General features: G+C 38.5%; 1 protein-coding gene across 1 annotated transcript in view; it reads right to left on the bottom strand.

The window, feature by feature from the left end:
- Positions 1-8: 8 nt before the first annotated feature.
- The window catches only part of LOC127638756 (solute carrier organic anion transporter family member 1C1-like), a 38,856-nt gene continuing 16,310 nt past the window's right edge, over positions 9-22,554 (bottom strand). Inside the window, exons 4-15 of the mRNA XM_052120470.1 lie at positions 19,278-19,410; positions 17,663-17,784; positions 16,066-16,212; positions 15,618-15,716; positions 14,471-14,716; positions 12,242-12,406; positions 11,566-11,761; positions 9,637-9,802; positions 8,539-8,708; positions 5,754-5,818; positions 5,537-5,654; positions 9-2,714 (exon numbers count right to left, since the gene is read on the bottom strand). Of these exons, the coding sequence (XP_051976430.1) occupies positions 2,474-2,714; positions 5,537-5,654; positions 5,754-5,818; positions 8,539-8,708; positions 9,637-9,802; positions 11,566-11,761; positions 12,242-12,406; positions 14,471-14,716; positions 15,618-15,716; positions 16,066-16,212; positions 17,663-17,784; positions 19,278-19,410 (1,868 nt within the window). The 3' untranslated portion in view covers positions 9-2,473. The remainder of the gene's footprint in view (positions 2,715-5,536; positions 5,655-5,753; positions 5,819-8,538; positions 8,709-9,636; positions 9,803-11,565; positions 11,762-12,241; positions 12,407-14,470; positions 14,717-15,617; positions 15,717-16,065; positions 16,213-17,662; positions 17,785-19,277; positions 19,411-22,554) is intronic.

The raw sequence follows: 22,554 nt of genomic DNA, 5'->3' as shown, positions 1-22,554 counted from the left end.
TTGTATAGTAAATCATTTTATTATTAAAAGAATGCATCTAATTTTTCACAAATGCATTTTACACATCAGGATATTCACTTATAAGTGTACAAAAAAAAAAAACAAGCAAAAAATTGATGTACTGCCTAACGTAAAAGCAAGTTATAAATGCCACTCATTTTATTCGCATTACAAGTCACAAATAAAAATCCTTTCCTTAGTTGTTACTGGTAAACTTCAATTGCCCAAAATGAACAAACACTTCAAGAGCTGACCTCTAGTGCCAAGAACAAAGGAACATTTTTCACCAGCTGAAACCAGACAAGTATATAAAAGAATAATTATTTGCAAATTTGAGAAACAACTGATTGAACAACCTGAGAGAAGACCATGTTGACTAATTTCTTGCACTTCTTTGGTCTCTTTTTTTGGCACAGGAATGCACCTGTTCTCACGTAACGACACATACACAACATCCCTCAAAGTGAGATACACACACATTATACAACATCAACCATGTAGATGATTACTTACATACCCATGGCATCATGCACCTGTTCAATAACCCACAGTACAGGACCATTCCTCACGCTTTTCTTAAATGGGAGGAACTGTTGCCAGGTGACATGGAAAAGCACAATGGTGAGCATTTCTTAGTGCACCGCTCGGTACACTCCCTTCCTGATAATGGTTCATATGTTAGAAACAAATGAGACACAATTCGAGACCTTCATGGATATCCTTAATGTAGTCAACCTGTCGCCCAGATTCCAAGGTCTACCTATATTAAGCACAGTGTCGTGGTCAATTTGTGTGTATGGCATAAGAGAACGTTAAGATTGGATGTGGTTTTGGGCCCAAAAGGTATAATCTTGTTATTCCTCATAGGGCCTGTGCACTACAATGGCTTTATTGAGAGGAAATCCAATGTTTCACTGCCCCTATTTGGATGGCGAAGTCAGCATCTGTATAGACCTTATTTACCGTAGCGCCATATTTGATTTTTGATGAATGAAAACTAGGCTGGCTTTTAGGGATAGACTTACAGTGTCTTAAATGGCATGCACTATATAAAATGGGGTGGCTGTGGCTCAGGTGGTAGAGCGGGTCGCTGCCAATTGCAGGGTTGGCGGGTTCGATTCCCGGCCCACTTGACTCCACATGCCGAAGTGTCCTTGGGTAAGACACTGAACCCCAAGTTGCTACCAATGGCAGGCTAGCACCTTGCATGGCAGCTCTGCGGCCATTGGTGTGTGAGTGTGAATGTGTGTGTGAATGGGTGATTGGGACACAATGTAAAGCGCTTTGGTAATGTCTAAGGTTAAAAAAGCGCTATATGAGTGCAGACCATTTACCATTTAAAGCTCATATATCACATATCATTTTCCACAACTCCGATTTTATGTTATGGAGTTTTTTCTTTACTGAATTGTTTGGGAAATATATATATATTTTTTTTACTGCAGAATAATCCTAAAAACTGAACAACTGTACAACCTTGTACAACGTCAAGTTGGCGCTATTGTAAATAAGGTCCATTCAAAGGTGAAGTGTGGATTTTCTGCACCCCTAGTGGCACCAAATGGAATTGTAAAAATAATGACATTTCAAAGCTCTGCCCCAAAGACACACTATTGGTTGAGCCAATGTTGCAGTGTCCATGCTCAAAAAACAGAGCAATGTTTAAATAGTGCCATAGAACCACAGTGCTTACACATTTCAGGGGGCTTAAACTACAAATGGCTTAATACAGGTTTACAAAAAAACCAAAAAAAAGTCACACTTCACCTTTAATGAGAGGACATCCAATGTTTCACTCCTTCTAGTAGGGTGGCATAGTCAGCGTCCGTAGTTAAAAGGAGTAGTTCACCCAAAAATGAGCATTCACTCATCATTTACTCACCCTTAAGAAGATTTTAGAAGAATATCTCCACTCTGAAAGTCCATATAATGCAAGTGAATGAAACAATCCTGCCTTAAGGCTGCAATGACAATGGTCTGTTCTCACTCAAAAACCAATTAGACCACTGGAGTCTTATGAAGTACTTTTATACTGCCTTTATGTGCTTTTTGGAACTTTAAAGCTATGGTCACTATTCACTTGCATTGAATGGCTCAACAAAGCTGAAAAATTCTTCTAAAAATCATTTAGAAACTTTTATGTTTGTGCTCTGCAGAACAAAGAAAGTCACATCTGGGATGGCTTGAGGGCGAGTAAATATTACATTTGTATTTTTGGGTGAAACATTCCTTAAAAGATACTTTTGAAACCAAATAGTTTAGGTCGTTTTTATGACATTCTTTTTTTCTTTTCAGTCACATTCAAGAAATTATTTCACTATATCAAAACAACAATTTCTTTTTCTTATTTCACATCATTTACATGGGTCCATTAGAAAGATAAAAGATAAAATGGAAACAACGAATAAAATATGCTGGCTTTTGGCCTTGTTGCTCCCTGCACGGGCGTGTTTGCATGTTGGTTATGTGTGTGTCACAGACGTGTCTCTCGCTGTGGGTCGTAATCTGAGGTTCGTGGACATTGGTCCGAGCTAGAGCCATTTCTTTCTTCCTTCTTCAAGGCCTGCAGTTCATCATCCACGGCCCCCGTGTCTCCGTTGGCGAGCGTGCTGCGTTCTTGCTTTTGAACGTGCTGTCGTAACACCACCAGCCCCAGCACACACAGGAAGAAGGAAGCGGTCCGTAACCCCAGGGTCAGGCCCAGATATGCTATCCTGGGAGAGGAGGGGCAAAATACACACTAACAATCTGACTATACTCAAACATCTGGACATGAACACACAATCTAGGCCATTTCACACAAAAGTGATTTATGTTTTTATTACATAAAAATAAGATAAAATGACTTGGCAAGTTTAATTTTACAATCGTAATTACATATTACTTGTAGTTGTTTTTCAATATTTTAAGATTGACACCTTCATTTATTAAAAAAATCATGCTAAACTTACACACAGACAAGCATTGATTAGATTGTGTTGGCATCAATATAAATATGAGATGTTTGGCTTGTTTTGCACAATGAAGGCTCAGTGATATCCTAAAGATTTGAGCTAGGGAAACATACCAGCTTGGGAAGCTACACTGAAACCATACTGCAGCAATTAGTTAGCAAAACAAAACGTAGCTAACTACATTAGAGCTTTTTAAGGGGGAAATGTAATTATGTAACAATTATCAGGGTTTTTCCTGTCTCTAAATAAGGCAGAGGTGGGACCATCCTGATCATGTGCACACATACACTTGTCCCATGGCTTCCACCGGCTGAAGCAAACACAAGCAACATATTTTAGGTGTTCTAATAATTAGATGATTGAAGAAAATGACAATTATCAACTTATAGCATATTTAATGAAAAAGCGAACCTGTTCAACTTAAATTAATTAAATACAACATAACAGCTAATGTGTTCATTTATAGTTAGCAAACTTGATTAACCTCTTAAACCGATAATAAGATCATCCTGATCTCAGGTATGTGGGTGGGTATGGTGGGAAGGGACTATGTGTAAAGACCAATCGGCCACTGTTTTACAGCTTGGATTGGACTGATCGCTTAGATTGACAGGAATTGATTTACCATGCGCACAACTGAAACAGTGCTGGATCTTATTACTTGTTCTTTATTCTATGTAATTATGTTTCTGGTTTAATGTGGTATTTACAAATGTAAATAGTTCTTAGTTTCAGTAAAACCATCAGATCACTTGTTTGGAGAGTTTTTTGGACTTTTGATAAAAGGCTACCTTGGTTCCAAATGCCATAACTTGCTTTGAGATAACAATACAAAATTCTGCTTGTAGTCATCATGTCAAGATTGAATAATTAACAAAATGAATGAATAACATGCATCACTTTCTCAGCAGTGTTGTAACATAAGAGCCTCCAAACGTGAGATGTACATGTTTGCGTTTTTGAGAAAATCAAGATTATGCGTAGCTAGTCATTTTTATGTCACTGAAATAAGGCCATGAAACGCATAATAGATTTTGTAGACTTTTTGTTTTCGCTCACAAAATGAACTTTAGTGGGACACTTCTTGTGTTAGAAAGGCCGTGTCGGATCACGCTCTTCTTCTGAGGTAAATTCACAGCGTGTCTTCTTCCAAACATGATAATGAGCCCAAACGGGAAAGACCGTACCTCTCGTTAGTTTCATATGGGTTACACAATCAGAGAATATTTATTTGTTCAATTTAAATTGGTTCATTTAAAAGTAGACAATTCTAGACAATTGTCTGCGAGGCAAGTACACGCTGATTTTCTTTTCATTTTCGTGACACGCTCCAGACAGAATTTCACAGAGACCGAGATGGCAGAAAGTGCATCCTGTATGATTTCTTCAGCTTACAAAAACACAACGTTTTGCTGTTATCTTGAGTGTATACAAATAAAAGTAAACCCTTTATAGATTTGAATGATGTCTTACTCTTATCTGTATGACCAAAAATGAGCATTTCTTTCTGCTGTTATCAGGGGAAAAGTCAGGTGATCGTGCCAGCGCCTCCGGTGACCACAGAGGATTGACTATGTTATGTTATCAATATAAAAAAACGACTTGAATTTTGGGGGCATTTCCGACCCTGCACGACGCTATTTTGAGCCAACGCCTGATTAGCTTTCTTGTTGTTAAGCTTAAGAAAAACTTCATTTAATAGTGATTACACATCTAATAACATTAGCGTAAGTGAACAGAGCTGTTTATAATGTCTCATTTTGATGCTGTAAACTGTTTATTTACTATCGCTTTTATTATGACTTGAATCAATACAACAGTTAATTAAAGTTCAGCTAGTACCTTTATTTACCTTGGAGCAAATGTAGGTGTCTGAAGATATTATATGTGGGCTGACACAGTTTAATCCATAACGAGTTACTGGGTAACTCATGTCACTATTATAAAATTACCCGGCATTGACGATTTTAAATTCTGCTTAAAAGTACTCGCACACATTTCTTCCATAGGCTTTCATTGGGAAATAGCAAACGTGAGTCAGAGTAATGGCGGCAGGACAACAGTTGCTAAAGCGAGATTGGTCAGAAGTGCTTTTAGGGCGGGGCTTTGCGAAGGATCAATTAACGTCACACTAGTACTGCCCGAGGAAAGCAGGCGGTAAACTGCATTTTATTTATGCTGGATGCTTGTACACATTTTCTATCATTCACAACAGTAAAATAATGATCATGAATAATGAATAACCTGGCATATATCCTGATGCGTGGTGTAGTCAATCATGTTAAAGAGATGATTCAGGGGTCTAGATCAAAGTTGTGGAGTGATGCTGCACAGTCCAAATCGTGGCTGTCTGCTGCATCCTTCGCTATATAGTGCTCAAAATCGCCTCACAAGATTGGAATTGCTCATGCAAATTGTGTTCAGCTGTGTGAATCGGGCACTATTTTGAAAACAACTGAGCTAGAAAAATGTCAAGTTAGTAGCATCACTGCTTTTAGTTAGCCTCGACACTAAGCTGCAAACATGTAAATTGACGAATGTTGTTTGTAAAGGATCAGTCGTATTCTGACATCAGCGTTTACCTGTAGGCAGTTGTGTTGTAGATTCGACAGGCCCCTCTACCACCACATTTCTTGTGACCCCATTTCAGACAGGTGGTGTCTATGATGGCTCCAAAGTATATAGGAGCTGGAATTCCAGCTGTGGATTGCAGACATGTACAACCATCATCATTAACATAGTGACTACAAAATAATTTAGCAAATACATCAAAAGCACCAAACACCAAGAGTTTCTCACCTAGTGTATGTGTTGCCAGTGTGTGAAAACCCAAAGCTATCGACTTGAGCTGCGGCCTGATGCATCTGTTGAGAAAAAAGAAGAAACAGCTATATTATCTACATTTAGAGAAATGTGTAACAGGAAGCATGAAAGCATTTGTCTTTATTTATAAAACAAAATATCCAGCCATGAATTCATGATAAATCCATGCATGTGAAATAATCTAAGATACATTTTGCAATTGGGTTATTCTAGGTCAAACCAAACAAATGTCAGTAAATTCCCCTGATGAAACTGTACATTTTGTTAACACTTTTTCTAAAGGAAGATAATAGTATTAAACAAAACAGGTAAATAACATGGATAAATATATAAGAGTAATCTGCTATTTTGTAAAGAAGGGGTCAATTAAAAATTGCGCCTTTGGAGCAAAACTACAGGTAAAAGTAGTAACCTCAGAAAGGTGGCAGCGGCTTTATTTTGTTTGTTTGTTTGTTTTTACACAAAGGTAGTTAGGTCTATTATTCAGTGCCAAATCTGAACAAAGTCTGGATTCCAGGATTGGTTTTAGTTTGACAAAACTCACCAAATCCAATAAGGCTGCATTAGGGTTAAGTGGTATCAAGACACTCGTTACCAACTTTCTCTATCAATTCAGAGTTTGACCCGAGCGTTATGATTAGTTCACGACACGTGCGCGTTCACATGAATGAAGTGAACAGCCAGATGCGAGACAGCGCGAGTCACATCTTGCGAGAGAGTCAGAGAGATTTACTTCTCCACCGAGGGTGAAAATTATGACAAATTATAAGAATTTAAACAGTTATAACACAGCACAAGAGGATGTTAAAAGATATGATCAATCAAAACACATTTACACAAATAATCACTATGAAACATGAATAATTATAATACATTAACACAGCACAGAGGATCACTAGTAAATCACTAGGTGACTGTCACTTTGCTCACAGCTGATTGGACCAGTATCTGGATGAGATCTCTGATCGGGAACATAACATGCCAATGCCAGGTTAGCCGATTAGCTTATGTTACTATGGCGAGGAACCCCGATGAAAGCCTATCAACTTTACTGGTTCTGCGAATTCAGAATTAGCTTAAACTGGGTTTAAATTGATCTAGCTAGCTGCTTAATCCTGCTTTGTGATATAGGCCACAGCACTCTTTGTTGGCTCTCCAAATATTTAAGAAACTGAAACAACAACTCCATGTTATTTTACCTAAGTTGGAGTGTGTAATACCCAATAACTATTAAAGATATCTCAATATCCTTTTAGATTCTGGTTCTGAACAAACGTTTCTTTTTGCATTTTTATGGCCTTTATATGGTCAAATCCCAGACATAATGGGCTCTCAATGTGGCTCCTTCCATAAATAGTTACATTTTATCCATTTTCAATGGTTGAAAACTAAATGTGGGTTACATAGTATGAAGCTAGTATTTCTAGACCAATAAAACTATGGCCTGAAGTACAAATAATGTTGAAACTAGAAACGTACCTTTATTTATTCACACAAAAACAATCATGGCAAATCTTCATTTTTAAGAGTCCAACTGTAAAGGGGCTAAGATGGGCAAGGAGGAGGCGAGAACCGGCTAGACAGTATAAATAATAGTTTAATGAAGAACTGAACCAAAAGACACAAACATACACAGGTGTCAGGCAGCTGCCCGTAAATCTCTCTCTCTGTCGCACTCCCATGTCCAGTTGGCCCTTATCTCTATCGGGCTAATCAGCCTGATTAGTGGCCGGGTGTGCGGAATCACGACCCGGCCCCGCCCTCCACCCTGTCACAGCGACATATGTGGCTCTTCAGTTCAATACCTACATCTAGTTTTTGGATTATAGAAATGAGCATCTGCAAAGCTTTGTAATGCATAATTTGGGGTCCAAGAACCCAGCTGTATTATTTTATCCAAAATTAATCACGTCTACTCTCATGAGCTACAGACACACTGGAATTTGTATTGCACCAAACAAAGTGGGGACTGCAGTGCTGCCTGTTCACCTAATTTAGCACAGGGAGGCCGAGCATTCCAGGCCGTCAGCTGACCGAGCTTTGGGGAAAGAGCTGAGAGTCCCTGACGCTAAAGCTTTTCCATTCAAGACACAAGTCTGATCTCTGAACTTCACAAGTGCCCATAAACTTGTCTGTCAAGTGACTGTTTTGACTGGCATATGGCCTATAACACAGAATAATGCAAAAATCACATTAGCACCACTTTCACATGCAGCCTGTCTTCAGCTGTAATTTTTTTTTTAGAAAAACAAACTCATGACTAGATTGCTTTTTTTTTTTAGGAAACTAAAGTTCAGAATTTAAAAAACAGTCAACTGTTTGCTTGACAAGACTAAAAGTTTTCTTTCCTGGCTTTTAGATGATTGTATTTGAATACGGATATATATGTGTTTATACATATAAATGTAAATGTTAAAAAGCATAATGTAGGGCAGGACTTGATTCTATCAGTTGGGAAATTGATTGGATAGTGAAAAGTTCTCTCGATTTCACAAATGATTGGGGGAAGGAGTTGAAAATAAGAGGGTCATTTAAATGACTTTCGAATAACATGCAATGAGAAATGGACATGTCCTACTAAAGTAAATAAGGTTGATTTTGGGAGTTTGCTGAGATTTATATACACGTATGTGGTCTAATTTTGTTATTCCAAAAGTTCATTAGACTGAATGAATCAGAAGAACGGTATTCGAAGTGAATCAGAACTGTCCTGACCCCAAGCAGTTCTTGGCCAATAAATAATCTATATATATATATATACCTGATGAGCAGCATGTATCCTGGTGTTCCGCCCAGTGAGATGATAAAGGAAGTGATGACAGACAGAGCCAGGAAGTAAGGGAAGACTCGCTGGCAACTCTCCCTGTTGTTGCATTGGCCTGCACTGGCCGTTTTATTCCCGGCTGCTATACAGCTGCACTGCTGAAATACCTGAAAACACACACACAACACAATGGTAAATACATCTTGTTATTATGGCAGAGTTTAGAATGTTCTTAACCCTAACCATACATTTACATTTATGCATTTGGCAGCCGCTTTTATCCAAAGCAACTTACACTGCAATAATTACAGGGACATTCCCCCCGGAGCAACCTGGAGTTAAGTGCCTTGCTCAAGGATACAATGGTGGTGGCCGTGGGGATCGAACCAGCAACCTTCTGATTAACAGTTATGTGTTTTAGCCCACTACGCCACCACCACTCCCACGAGCCAAATGTTGTTGAGCAGTGGCTGTCCTTTTCTGCATATCGCGGCCCCGATTTGTGGTCCGTTCTGTGTAACGCGGTGGCTAATTTTATCGCGGGACATTTCACGGCCGACCCACCAGCCCGCTCGGTTCTTCTGATGGCCCCAAAGTGCGTCGGCCCACCAGGAAATTCCCGGTATGCCAGATTACCAGTCCAGCCCCGCTCATATTAATTGAGAGACTTCATGGAATATGTTTTCTTTTCAATAAAGACATTTTTCACAACGCAGTACTATTTAAGCAAAAATAAATCTTTGTTTTGGCAACAATTTGAAAGGAATGGACAAAAGACATTGCTTGTAACAGATTCTTGAGAAATGGAACAGACACACAAAATGGGAGAAAGGAAAACTCTTTCTTCAGATTGAAGTTACATTTACATGCTCAAAGAGAGACAAGGGGCCAGAACAGTCACAGGAAGTTTGAGAGAAGACAAGAAAATTCAATGTAGCATTTGAGCTGAAACAAACAGGTTGTGCACGCCCTTCAGCGAGTTCAAGGCACTAGAAAGAGAACACATTGTCGGTTACGTTCTTTGAAGATGTAGGAGAACAAACACACGTCATTGTTTTAAAATGACCGTGCTCTCGGTTGAGATGCCATGCTTACTGTATCCATTCCAGAGCCGTGGGACCCCCGGCACCCAGCCAAGCACGGCGAGACATACGTGAAACCGTTCTCACCACACACGGGATCCCAGTTTGTTTCAGGACACTCGCAGCCCATGTTACAGCTCGCAAACAGAGAACTGTCGGCCTTGTAAAGATGCTCCGTCCTGCATATTAGATGCATGCATGCAAAAACAAGGAGAGTATAATGACATTTTTTTTATTTAGGAAATAGCAAAGGGTTAGACATTTGAGTTAGGTATTTGTTTAAATCCCTCACCTTAAGTATGAGCAATAGTAATAGTTATGGTTGTCTTGCCAAACACTACTAAGAAGTTAAAGTGTGTAGGAAACTTTACGTTCATCAGGACGTCCATTTTCATTAAAACCATTCTGCTGAAGTTACTGTAAGTTAATTGTCTTATCCTCATTCGGCCGAGTAATTTGGCATGCTTCAGTTATTCTTAATGGCGTTAAAATAGAATATGTTTTCCATACGTTTTATAGGCCTAAAGACATAACAACATTCATGCTTACACATGCTCGAACTTGGAGCGAGGACCAATGACGGATGATATTTGGCCCCTGAAAATTTTCTTCCTCTTTATGTGCTACACTTTTGACTGTATGTGAACCAAGACATTCTTGCTTATCATGAACATGCTAGGACAGCTCTGGCAGAAACCAAGATTTTTTGCGATTAACGAGATCAGTTCCTCACACAATTTCAAGTGACATAAGGACATTTTCATTTTTGGGGTAAACTTTCCTTTTAATTCAAAGGAATGTTCAGGGATCAATACAAGTTAAGCTCAATTTAAGCAATAGTTCACCCAAAAATGAAAATTCTCTCTTGATTTGCTCACCCTTATGCCATCCCAGATGTGTATGACATTCTTTCTTCTGCAGAAGACAAATTAAGATATTTAGAAGAATATTTCAGCTCTGTAGGTCCATTCAATGGAAGTGAATGGTGGCCAAACTCCAAAATCCACATAAAGAGAGCATAAAAGTAATCCAGTAGTTAAATCCATGTGGTCAGACACAATATGATCAGTGTGGGTGATAAACAGATCAATATTTAAGGCATTTTTTGTCATAAATTCTCCTCCCTGCTCAGTACAAACTGACTGAGCAGGGAGAAGAATTTATAGTAAGAAAGGACTTAAATATGTATCTGTTTCTCACCCACACCTATCATATCACTTCAGAAGACATGGATTAAACCACCAGAGTCGTCGCCCTTATGTGGATTTTGGAGCTTCAAAATTTTGGGACCAATTTACTTACATTGAAAGTGCCTACTGTAACCGCTGCCTTAATGAAACCACTGGTTCTAATCTTTTCTCCTTTTCTTTTTTGGATAGTAAACTATCTAGTAAACAGAAATGTGAAGCTTATTATTTTATAAAAGCACTTACATGAAATCTTCTGTTAAAACTTGTGTATTATTTGAGCTGTACAGTTGTTTAAATCATCGTTTTTATGGAACTTTTTGGGTTTAAGTTATATCGTCATGGCAACAAAGTTGCAGTAAAATTGGATATAATGTTACACCGAAAGATTTAGTACGCAATTTTATCACTCTAACACACTGTTTTCGTCTTGTGGCTATACAATTAAAACGGTGTGTATTTTAACGTTTACAGATTGGCCCTCATTGTAACCTCGATTTTTGCTTTTTATTTTTTTTTAAAGAAAAGGAGGGAAAAGTTGAAATAAATTTTTGTAGTAATCAATATTATGCCACAAATGCTGTTGATTGAGCTTAACTTGTATTGAACCCGGAATATTCCTTTAAAACTGATTTGAGAGAGTGTTTTGAGACAGCTCTACATAAACAAACATTTTCAGTTGCCTATCCGAGTTTCAGCTGCTCACAATATACACATCAAAGACAGAAAGTTAACAGCTGTAATTTTCATCCTACCCATTGTATGACATGGTGATGCCCGCCACATTGGCATTCTCGCATCCCATTGCGAAGAAGAAAAGCGACAGGAAGTAGCCCAGGAGAGACGTTCCCAGAGCGAACTTGGCTGCTCCCATGATGGTCAGCTTGAATTTCTTCATGATAACTCCCCCCAAGAACATTCCCAAGGCTACAGCTGGGATGTTGATAGCTCCTGAAAAAAACACAACATCAGGAAAACTGATCAAAGAGCCAGTGCCACAGTTTTCAAACAAAGACAGACCTATACAATCCCTCAGTCTGCTCTGGTCTCCTCAAAGACTGTTCTCTTGTGGTTAAAAGGTTACAGAATACAGAACAGGCCTATTTGTTTTCCCCCCATCTGATGCCGTTTCCAGTCTCTGGTTTCTGAATTTCTAGCCATGCGGTTGTTGTTTTTGGATTGCATTCTCTTTCATATGCAGTAATCTATATCATATCCTGTGATTTAACAGGGGTACATAAACTTTTAGAACAATTATGATTTGATATTGAAACCTAATTTGATATCAGAGACTGTACTAATACACACCACACATCAAAACCCCTCCCAAATTAAAACAAAACACAAGATAGCATTAAACTCTAAGGTCATAGTCGCAACTTGAACCGTAATGATTCTGTGATGTATAGTCGAGTTTAGAGGGGGACGTACCCATTAAGAAGTTCGCCTTGGACGCTGACTGTCCATAATGTTGCTCGATGTATTTTGGCTTGTATGTCACCATTCCGATCAAAGAGTTGAACTGGATGATGGTCACACACAGATATAAAAAATAGACTGGATTCCCCAACAGGGATCTTAGTGTTGGCAAAAAGTCTGAAAACACACACACACACACACACACACACACACACACACACACACACACACACACACACACACACACACAAAAATAAATACATATTTATGCATATTTTTAACATTTACACATTTCAATTTAAAACAAAATTCCATCAAATTCAATTTTAACAAAATGTAATGATAAAAACATAAAATATTTAGTTTTTATTTTATTTAGTTAAAGATTACTCAATTCAATTTGATGAAATTTTGTAATGACATTTAAATGCATACATCTTCAAATAATTGATTTGTGTGAATAACGCTAAACTCCAAGAAACTTCTAAAAAAAGGCACACAATTCAAGTTTGTTATCCTATCAACATGCTCAAAAGACCAGCATACAGTGGATTAAAAAAGTATTTAAACATGTAAATACATTTAAAAACTTTAGAATGTCATTGCATAAGATAAAAAATATTAAGTGTCATCAAATTCTACTAGAGCTTTTTTGCAAATACATACTGTATAAGCAACTGGTGTCACAGTGATTTTAGTAAATGTATGAAGTCATTTCCAGGACTGGATTGATAATCTGGCATACCGGGCATTTTCCCGATGGGCTGACGCACTTTGGGGCCAATCAGGCGCGTACTCGGGAGAACCGAGCGAAACGGGCCACGATAAGCTAAAATGAGCCGCCGCGTTATGCAGAAAAGGACAGTTTTTTTGGGCCAGTTGCTATGTCAAATCCCGGGCCGATTTCTCTTCCCAGTCCAGCCCTGGTTATTTCCTTTCAAGTTCACACAGATGTCCACAGAGTTAATCACATTAACTATGCACATGTACCACTAATGTCTAGCCATCAGAAACCTTCCAAATACAATTTGTGTTAATCTTGAACAGTCTATCCATTATTTTATTATTTAAATTCTGACAATTGTCATTTTTGTGAAACATTGATTTTAAAATTTGCTTGTGTTATTTGCCTATACAACAATTCTATTTCATTGTTTCATAATTTATTATCTAATGCAATGGCATTCAGACATTTTGAAATGTTTCTATAATGATTTAGGGATCATTGCATGTTGTGCTTTGGATACTGGTGTGGTATATACCATGGTACTGTGGTTCTTTGACATAAACCATGGTACTGAATGATTACCTTATTCATATACCAAGAATGCTATATGGTGCTCCATGATTCCTTAAATAAAACCATGGCATTACAATAGTACAGGGATGGACTGGTAGTCTGGCATACTGGGCATTTTCCCGGGGGGGCGATGCACTTTGGGGCTGATCAGGGGTGGACTGGCCATCGGGAGAATCGAGCAGGCCAGTGGGTCGGCCGCGAAACAGGCCGAATTGGCCGCGATAAGCTAAAATAACCTGCAATGTTATGCAGAACAGACCACAAAACGGCACCACGATATGCAGAAAAGCAGCTGCTCAACAACTTTTGACTCACCCCCCCACAACAACTTTTGGGCCTCTTGCTATGTAAAATCCTGGGCCAATTTCTCTTCCCAGTCCAGCCCTGCCATAGTACTTGTCCCAAAGTCTAAGGACTACAAAAGACATGGTATTATCATGGTACTTCGATATATGATTGAACACCATATTTGTATACCAAGTAATTTACATGGTACTCTAATTTTCTTTGAAGAAAACCATGGCATTACCATTGTACTTTGATATAAACCATGGTTTTGAATAATTACCATATTCAAGACGTGTTACCGTGGTAACATGTTCAAAAACATGACAATACCATGGTACTTTGATATAAATCATAGTACTGAATGATTACCACCTCAAAAGGCAACCATGACATTACAATGGTACTGAACATGTCCTAAAATGATGGTGTAATCCTAACATTGTTCTTTGATATAAACAATTGTACTGAATGACCACCATATTCAAAGGTATTAACAAGGTACCCAAGAAGTTACCATAGTACATGTGAAAAAAAACAGTGATTACCATGGTGTTTTTGTAAGTGCCGCCTAGCCATGAAATAGGAAGTTTTTGAATCTTACAGCATTGATCCTTTATGGTTTTTCTATGAATTCTAGTTGGTTCTAGGTTTACCTTTGGCCATTTCTAGGAAGTTTGTTGGCTCATCTGCTTGGTACTTGTGCTCCCGGAGGGGCGAGACTTTGATGAAGCTGGTTCGCTCAGGAGAATACTTGGCAAGCCGTCTCTCTGGCAAGGGCAAAGACTTGGGTAAGAACCAGAACGGCACGGCGGACAGGAGAGTGATGAGCCCTGCGATGAGGTACCCCAGCCACCAGGCGCCGACCCAGCGAGCATCTCCTGGGGTGATGCTAATGCTTTCTGTGAGAACACACACATATGTCAACAGCACGAATACAGAAGCTACAAGGCTCAATGCAGCTTGTCACATGTTCAGAATATTTGGGCCAGGCAAACAGCCGAGGCAGACAGTGGAAACACACAGTCTTAGGCATCTCACTCTTTCTTTCACTCTCAGATGTAATCCACGCTCTCAGCTCAGCACATACGCTGAAACTGCCTCCATGTCTAGTTTAAATGTGCAAGTAACTAGAAATGTTTGTAACATTTCACGTAACGAATGTGCATTGATGAAAATGAACAGTTCACCCAAAATGTTACTGTTCCATGTTGCCATCATTCACTCAGTCCGATGTCATTACGATCACGGTCATTTAGTTTTTTTCTTTCTTTGGTGCAACACAATGGAAGATCAAAAGGACAAAAAATTACTACAAAAATAATAGCCTTGTATGAGAAAACAGACCAAAATTTATGTCATTTTTAAGTGACAATCTTCCATTCTCCTGTAGCTCTCAAATATAATTTCCGCTCATGTTTTTAAACGTGCCATGTCATGATCGGTCATGTGACATGCAAGAACAAGGGCTGTGAATTTAACGTGTTATTTCAAAAATGTATTATTTAAATTTTTTAAACAAGTCTACATTGCTAAAAATGCCCAGGAACACCCTTAAACTCTTGCCGTGATAATACAGACTTTGGTCGCACCTCCCTCAGGAAGCAGGAAGAAGCCATTTAGCAGAGGCTTCTACCCAAAGCAACTTAAAGTACACTATAACACTATCCCACACATTTGCAAAACCCAGAAGCATAACATTCTTTATCTGAGTAACAAATGAACTCAATGACCTTTATAGCATATAGCAAACTCAACCACTTGTGTGTTTTGATTCAGCAGCATTGTATTAACTCCACTCACCCATGTTGACAAATCCAATATCCACATATATCTTGGCACAGACAGACCCCAACAGGTACCCAAACACAGGACCAATGACCGATATTGTCTGGACACATCCTAATACAGACGATATATTAATTGATTAGTTGTAGCTCTAGTCTGGGCCATCAACCAAGAAAGACAATACTCTCCAGTTGTTAAATGGCTGAACAATCTGAAATTTAAGTTAATCAATGAAGCAGCAAATCAAAGACGCATACAATTCATATAAGACACAGATGATACAAGGCTATAATGTTTTTTGCTTTAAAGGGATACTCATATAGTTAATATTTCCATTTTCGAGGTGAACTATTCAATTCATTTTTAAATGTAGAGATTTTTTCCATTTATGTTTGAAATGGAAATAAATTAAATGCAAAATCAGCCAGATTTACACATACTATAAGGAAAGATTTGGATGTACCAATGTAGAATGCAGCATTTTCCTCCAAAGCATGGTCATCTATGTACGAGATTCCCAGAGGTTGCACTGGGGTCTCACCAATTCCACGCAAGATATTCCCCAGGAACACATAGATCCACATGGACAATCTGGACTCCTGTTCGCAACCTGAGAGAGATGTGTTATGAGGAAGAGAAGCTGAGGTTTTGCAAATGAGAGGCATTTTGAAGAAATCACACATGGCATAGATACTGAATACCTGCCAAACGCTATACATGAGTGACAGGGTAAGCAAACAATGCATTCATAATTGACTCAGGGCATAAACACAATTAAGACTATATTAAACAATTTATTATTGTAGTATCTGCATTGGTGCAATTCTGCTGCTTATTTTCATCCTTTTCTCATCATAACAAGATATTTTGTCATAATAAATAAAGTAAGCAATTATGACACTGAACAACTGACAGTTCCTCTGGTAATTTACAACTTTAAGCACCTTTCGACAGTCCAGTTGCAGCTCTGTAGCCTATATAAATAAATGGTAAATTAATTTAACGTATGGTAACCATGTCAGAGTTATTTATCTTTATTTTCTTCCATAAAGCCATAAAGAAATGTTACAATGTGGAAGTAAAAAAATAACACAAAACATAAATGGCATGACTGAATTTTGAGTAATTCACAAAAAAAACCTCACAATAATATAAAAATGTACGCATTTCAATTTCATAACAAAATTTAATAAAATTTAACTGAGCATTATTTAATAAAATAAATCTTAAGAAGAAGCCTTTATTTTGTCATGCATTATAATTTTTTTGCATATGTACAGTGAAATTATTTTTTCACATATGCCATCTGAGCTGGGTCAGATCTAAACATAGTCTAAACTGTTAAGTGTGTACGTTCATTTAGATTCAGCAAATGCATCAAAATATCAATGTACAATTATTTTACCTCAACAGTTGTGAATGAAAACGTTTGAATAATTACAGAATTTATTAAGTAGCAAATAAAATGTCAACTAAAAAACAACTGTATCGGGGTTCAAGATGGGCCAGGAGGAGGTGGGAACCGGCAGAACAGTCAACATAACTTTAATGACATAAATCAACTTAACAAACAAACAAACAAACAAACAATCTCTCTCTCTCTCTCTCTCTCTCTCTCTCTCTCTCTCTCTCTTTATCTCCTTTATCTCCCTCCCGGCTGATTAGGACAATTCAGTGCAGGGCGTGTGTCCTCACGGCCCAGCCAAGCCCTCCTCCTCATCACAACAATTTTTTATTTTATTATTGTCATTACTATACGTCGGTAGTTTTTATTCGTTTAAACGCACAACAAAACATTGGTTTGCATATATATTCAGATTTACCCACCTCTAACATCACATAAAAACAAGACAAACTGTGGTTCATTGTTTTAGATGTCTCTACCTGTCTAAGAGGGTGGTTCTTGGCCAGAATAAGCTGCAATGTGGACTAGACTGTATGTCATAAGTCAAAATTTCTGGCTGTAAAACACTACCTATAAATGCTTGCGTGACTGGTCATATCTCTGAAGCAGTACATTCCTATTTCTCATCTGCTTATAGAAGAAGTAATTGTCATACCTGGACTTGGTACTGAAGATGTGCTGGGACCTGTGGACATAATGCTAGCAGAGCTCGCTGGACATGGAGAGATGTTACTGGTTGAGTTCACTGATGATCTGATTGATGTTTCGAACTTGTAGCTGCATATAAAACACCAATGCAACGATTCAGCAGCAGATGACCACATCAAATGAGAACAGAACAAAGGCATTCAGTGATAAGATGTGCAGGACATGCTTGGCATTAGCATGCATGCAGCATGCATCGTTTTCAGAAATGACATTCATCAAAAGAATGTGTAGTACAACACGGCATATCATTGTGGCCTACATACGAACTAGCACATTAACATATGAAACACGGCACTACAAGTTTGCACTCGATCCTCTTTAAAAATGCATGTCAATAAATATACAGTATCCACGTTTGGGATCCTCGAAAAGCAGCGTGTAAAACATGAAACCTGGCAAATCTTGTAATATGAGAATGCTAGTCGATTTACAAAAAAGGCTTTCCACAGGGAAGAAGTTGAATTTGAATCAGTAGAGCAAAATTATTTAAAATTCTGTTTGTTCTATATTTCGACTAGAAACATTTCCTTGGTGGTTTTTTGATGTCAAATATCTAATTTGATACAAATGCTCAGATGATAGAGCGTCTGACCACAGACTGAACAAGTTGACTAAATATCAGGTAATAAAAAAATAAAATGTTTTCCAGGCCTGGAAATGTCATGGAAATTAAAGTCTTAAAAACGTCTATAGTGAATATACATTTTTCAAACCACGTTCTGCTCTAAAACCTAAATACAGCGCTTCTGGCGATTGCTTGCGTAGAGTACAACTTGAGCGCAAGCCAAAGTGGCGTCCGATTTGTGAGTGAATCCTTCTTTTGAGTCAGTCTAAATAAAAATTATTTTAATATTTTTTTTCCAGAAATCACAAATGGCAGGTAAGTAATAGAAATGAATTGGTAAAAAAGGGCGGTAATCCTGTCTGTCACCACTTGACTTCAGTTGTACTTTATCTATATTCTGACAGCAAGAGAAAAATCCCTGTCTAAAACTGCATCTTGATATATTTGAGAACAAACATATTTAGATATACGTGAAACTGGAGCATTTCACGTACACGAAGCATGTTACAAGTGAAACGTGTTGCTGCACTGAACATTTGAGTTAATCTAGGAGATCTACTGAATTTATCATTGAGTAACAATATAAGTTTCAGTGAGGATAATCATTGACAAGCGCGATTCTGAGGTTGCATTTTGCCATCTAACATAACATTTTTACTTTACTGATGGTTCAGTTTAGGTCACACTTGCCCATAAACCCAACAACATTTACCACTTTGCCCACTGGGGGCGGTGTTTCAAATTTCTGTAAGCACAGACCAATTTTTGCTAAAGAAAGGTCAACCTATTGTTTCCAATTTCACTGAGATCATTCTGTAATTATAGTAACACACTAAATATTACATTTCTTATCCAGAGCTCTAGCAAGGTCAAACTGAATCCACGTGTCCATCAAAACTGCTCAGCTTGTTAGCAGAACAACAGTATGAGGCAAAGCTTTTTGCTGTTAGAACTCTGATTTTCAAGGAATCTGTTATTGCTAAAACTTTCGGCTTACCGTCCGATTATAAAATGGGGCAAGGCAATTAGAAAAGTGCCTAATGACATCAGCAGGCAGCCAATGGCGATGATCTTTGGCCGGTGAAGTTTGGCACCAAAGTAACTCACGAAGGCGATCACCAACAGGTTACCTATGAGGAAAGACAAGGAAGCACTGTTTAGACTAACATTTTAAGTGGAAAACTGCAAACAGAGTTATTTCTTGAATAACTCTAAATATAGCATGAACTAATGTAAGGAACTGACTTCACTGCAAGAATGTGTGGATTATTAGGAGGTCACTAAGAGGACGACACGCTTCAGGTTTTAACTTCATTCAGACAATCTTATTTAGGTCTGTTCTGGATTTCAGACATAATTCAGGAGTGTCCACTTGTCTTAAAGGGATAGTTCAATTTTACACAACTTTAAAGCTGATGTAACTAGCGCCACCAAAAACAATTGCAAAAATATACATTGTTTTCACAGCAGTATATAAAAACTCTTCCCGTCTGATGCTGATTAAACAAACAGTCCTGCCACCAACCCACGCCACTGGTCCAGTTAATATTATTGTCTCTCTTGAGACGGGTGGCTAAAAACAAACTTGTCATGGCGCCAAAGAGACAAAGTGTTTACAGTTTTCAAGAAAATTAACTTCTGAATGGCTTACTTCTATTTGTCTATTATAGTTGGTTAAATATTTTTTTTAACCCAAGCAATGTACTTAAAGGCAATTACCTTAATTGAAAGTTAGTGTCGTTACCGGAATATAATTTAAAATGTTGATTCAGTCATTTTGCAGATGCTTTAATCCAAAGTGACTTAAAAACTAGGAACACAAGCACTTTGCCACACAAAAGTCAACAATATCTGCAGTATCACACTGCCAATATGTATTGCAATGCATCACTACTTTTTTTATACTTAAAAGTAATTTGATTACAGTAATTTATTACTTTGTAATCAGATTACACCCAACACTGTTGGTTGACTACTAAAATTCACCCTTCAAGGCAAGGATCTGCTCCACACACTTCCCAAACACTGTCTTATCCCAACAAGCAACTAACTTATACATGATTGACTCCTTTGTCAGTTGAAGAGACAAATCTGAGTTTCTATGCAGAGACGTGTTTGTGTGTATAATTATATCATGGCTCTGAACAAAGGCGCGGGAACTAATTTTTTGCAAGGGGTGCTGAGGTTTTGGCGGACGATTTAAACATTCATGCACGCGCAACGAGGGCATCAGAGAACCACGTGTCTCCCTATCACTGAATGGGGGTGGTTCTGGATGGCAGAGGCAGGCTAAATACATACAAATTGTGCTGTTGTGATTTAATGTGCTGAGTAACGTCATTTGTCCCACCATGTCCGATATTAAAATCAGTGTGACATACTTTGCAAAAGGCGAGTGCATTTTTGATATGGCTTCGAGATTTGAAATTAAATTCTTCCGTCCAGCTGTTGTTAAATTTACATGCATATTTCGTTTATTTTCGCTGGAGCACCATCTGAGTCATCTCCTCCCATCTACCAGTGATGCTTGATTCAACTTCCCACGGCTACTACCTGCGCAGATATCAACAGCACAACTGGGTTATAGGTTGCCAGGTTGAGGTCACTAATGGGTTGAAATTTGTATGATGTGTTGATTGTGTGAGTAGGATGCGTTTCATACAAGATCTGACAACGGGACAACCTTGGAATAATATATATATGTGATTATACATATAATGAGGTTTGGGCCATACGAATTACGGGAGTTTCCCAGGAGATATAACAAAACGGAAGGGGGGCGGTAGATGGGTGTGAAATACGGGAGACTCCCGGGAAAAACGGGAGTGTTGACAGGTATGGCGATGACTGTACTCGCACAGGCACAGACAAAAAAAACAAAGATCCCCCATTTAGCCTTAACATACTGTAGGGGCAAGTGCTGTTAGCGAGCACCTATGAAGGCCGGAACGGTACACGATGGGGTGGGTGGCCAGCACCACGCCCGACCGCCTTTGTCTCCCCAGTGGCGATGTTTACACACCGCACCAGGTACTCATTTTAGGATGAGTCGACCTAGGGGAGGCCCGGGACCGGTTCAGATAATCGTCACTGGTGTTGGCCATGAGTGGGAATCGTAGCGCAGCTCACTAACGCTCCACTAAAACACACACACACACACACACACACACACACACACACACACACACACACACACACACACACACACACAGAACATTTTCACCTGCAATTAAATGAAGTCATTCAATAAGCCAGGCAATGCATTAGTTACATTTATCACATTCAAAACTGTTGTTGTGTCAGTGTGAATGAGAAATAACCATAAACTAAACAAAAAATTTAATTGTTCAGACAAAACAGCTATTAAAATGGACCTATATGTGACAATATTAAGCTATTAAGAAATGTCCTGACTGTTGAAGACCCAAATGTGTCCTTGTGCTAAAAGTTGTTTTAGCGCCTTCCGCAGGGCGACACGAGAACACAAAAGCGCTAACATGCACTGTTTTTTGTTGTTGTTGTAAATTATTATAATTTCACAGGATGAGCTTACATATGAGTAAAGCACAATATTCTTCTTAAGAAAACAATTATAATATTGAGGATTGATTAATTTGTCTTTATTTATTATTAAACAACAGTAATAATACAATTAAATCTTAATTGATTGACAAAATAATGTTTCGTTGTTAACGACAATTTTTTTTGCTATTCTGCTAATAAAAGGGAAAAAAAGTTGAATAAAAAGTTCATTAGTATCCATGCCCATCACAAGGTCTCTCTTCAGTTCGGCAGAGCCCTGCCCACAAGCATGATCTTTCCGAAACGGGACGCCATTTTTATTCAAATAAATCATATATTGCATTCTACATACTGCATAAATTCAATGAAATATATGAAATTATGTTAATTGTTTTCCAGTCTTACTAGTGTGCTTCAGCACCCTAGTTTAGACCAGGGTTCAGCTCACGAGGAGGTCAGACTAACCAAAGAGAAGCAAGTCAACCAAACATTTTCACACCATTGGCAAACAGACACAGTAGCCTTTGTTCCAGAAGTCTGAGACGGGAGTTTGGGAATACTTGTTTATAACAGGAACGGAAGACAGCGTGATGCTAACTCTCACACATGATCTCTGTGAGGCTGCCACTCGCTTCGACTGCGCTCCCCATCCCATTTCCATGGCAACGCTCCTATGGAAACACTGGTTGCTAGGGCCACACAAACGGTGGATGCAGCAGTGTGAGCAAGGGTTTAGCCTAATTTTCACTACT

The sequence above is a fragment of the Xyrauchen texanus genome, chromosome 47, assembly GCF_025860055.1.
Source record: "Xyrauchen texanus isolate HMW12.3.18 chromosome 47, RBS_HiC_50CHRs, whole genome shotgun sequence".
NCBI classification, from domain to species: domain Eukaryota; kingdom Metazoa; phylum Chordata; class Actinopteri; order Cypriniformes; family Catostomidae; genus Xyrauchen; species Xyrauchen texanus.
This window is presented reverse-complemented; position numbering and strand designations above follow the sequence as displayed.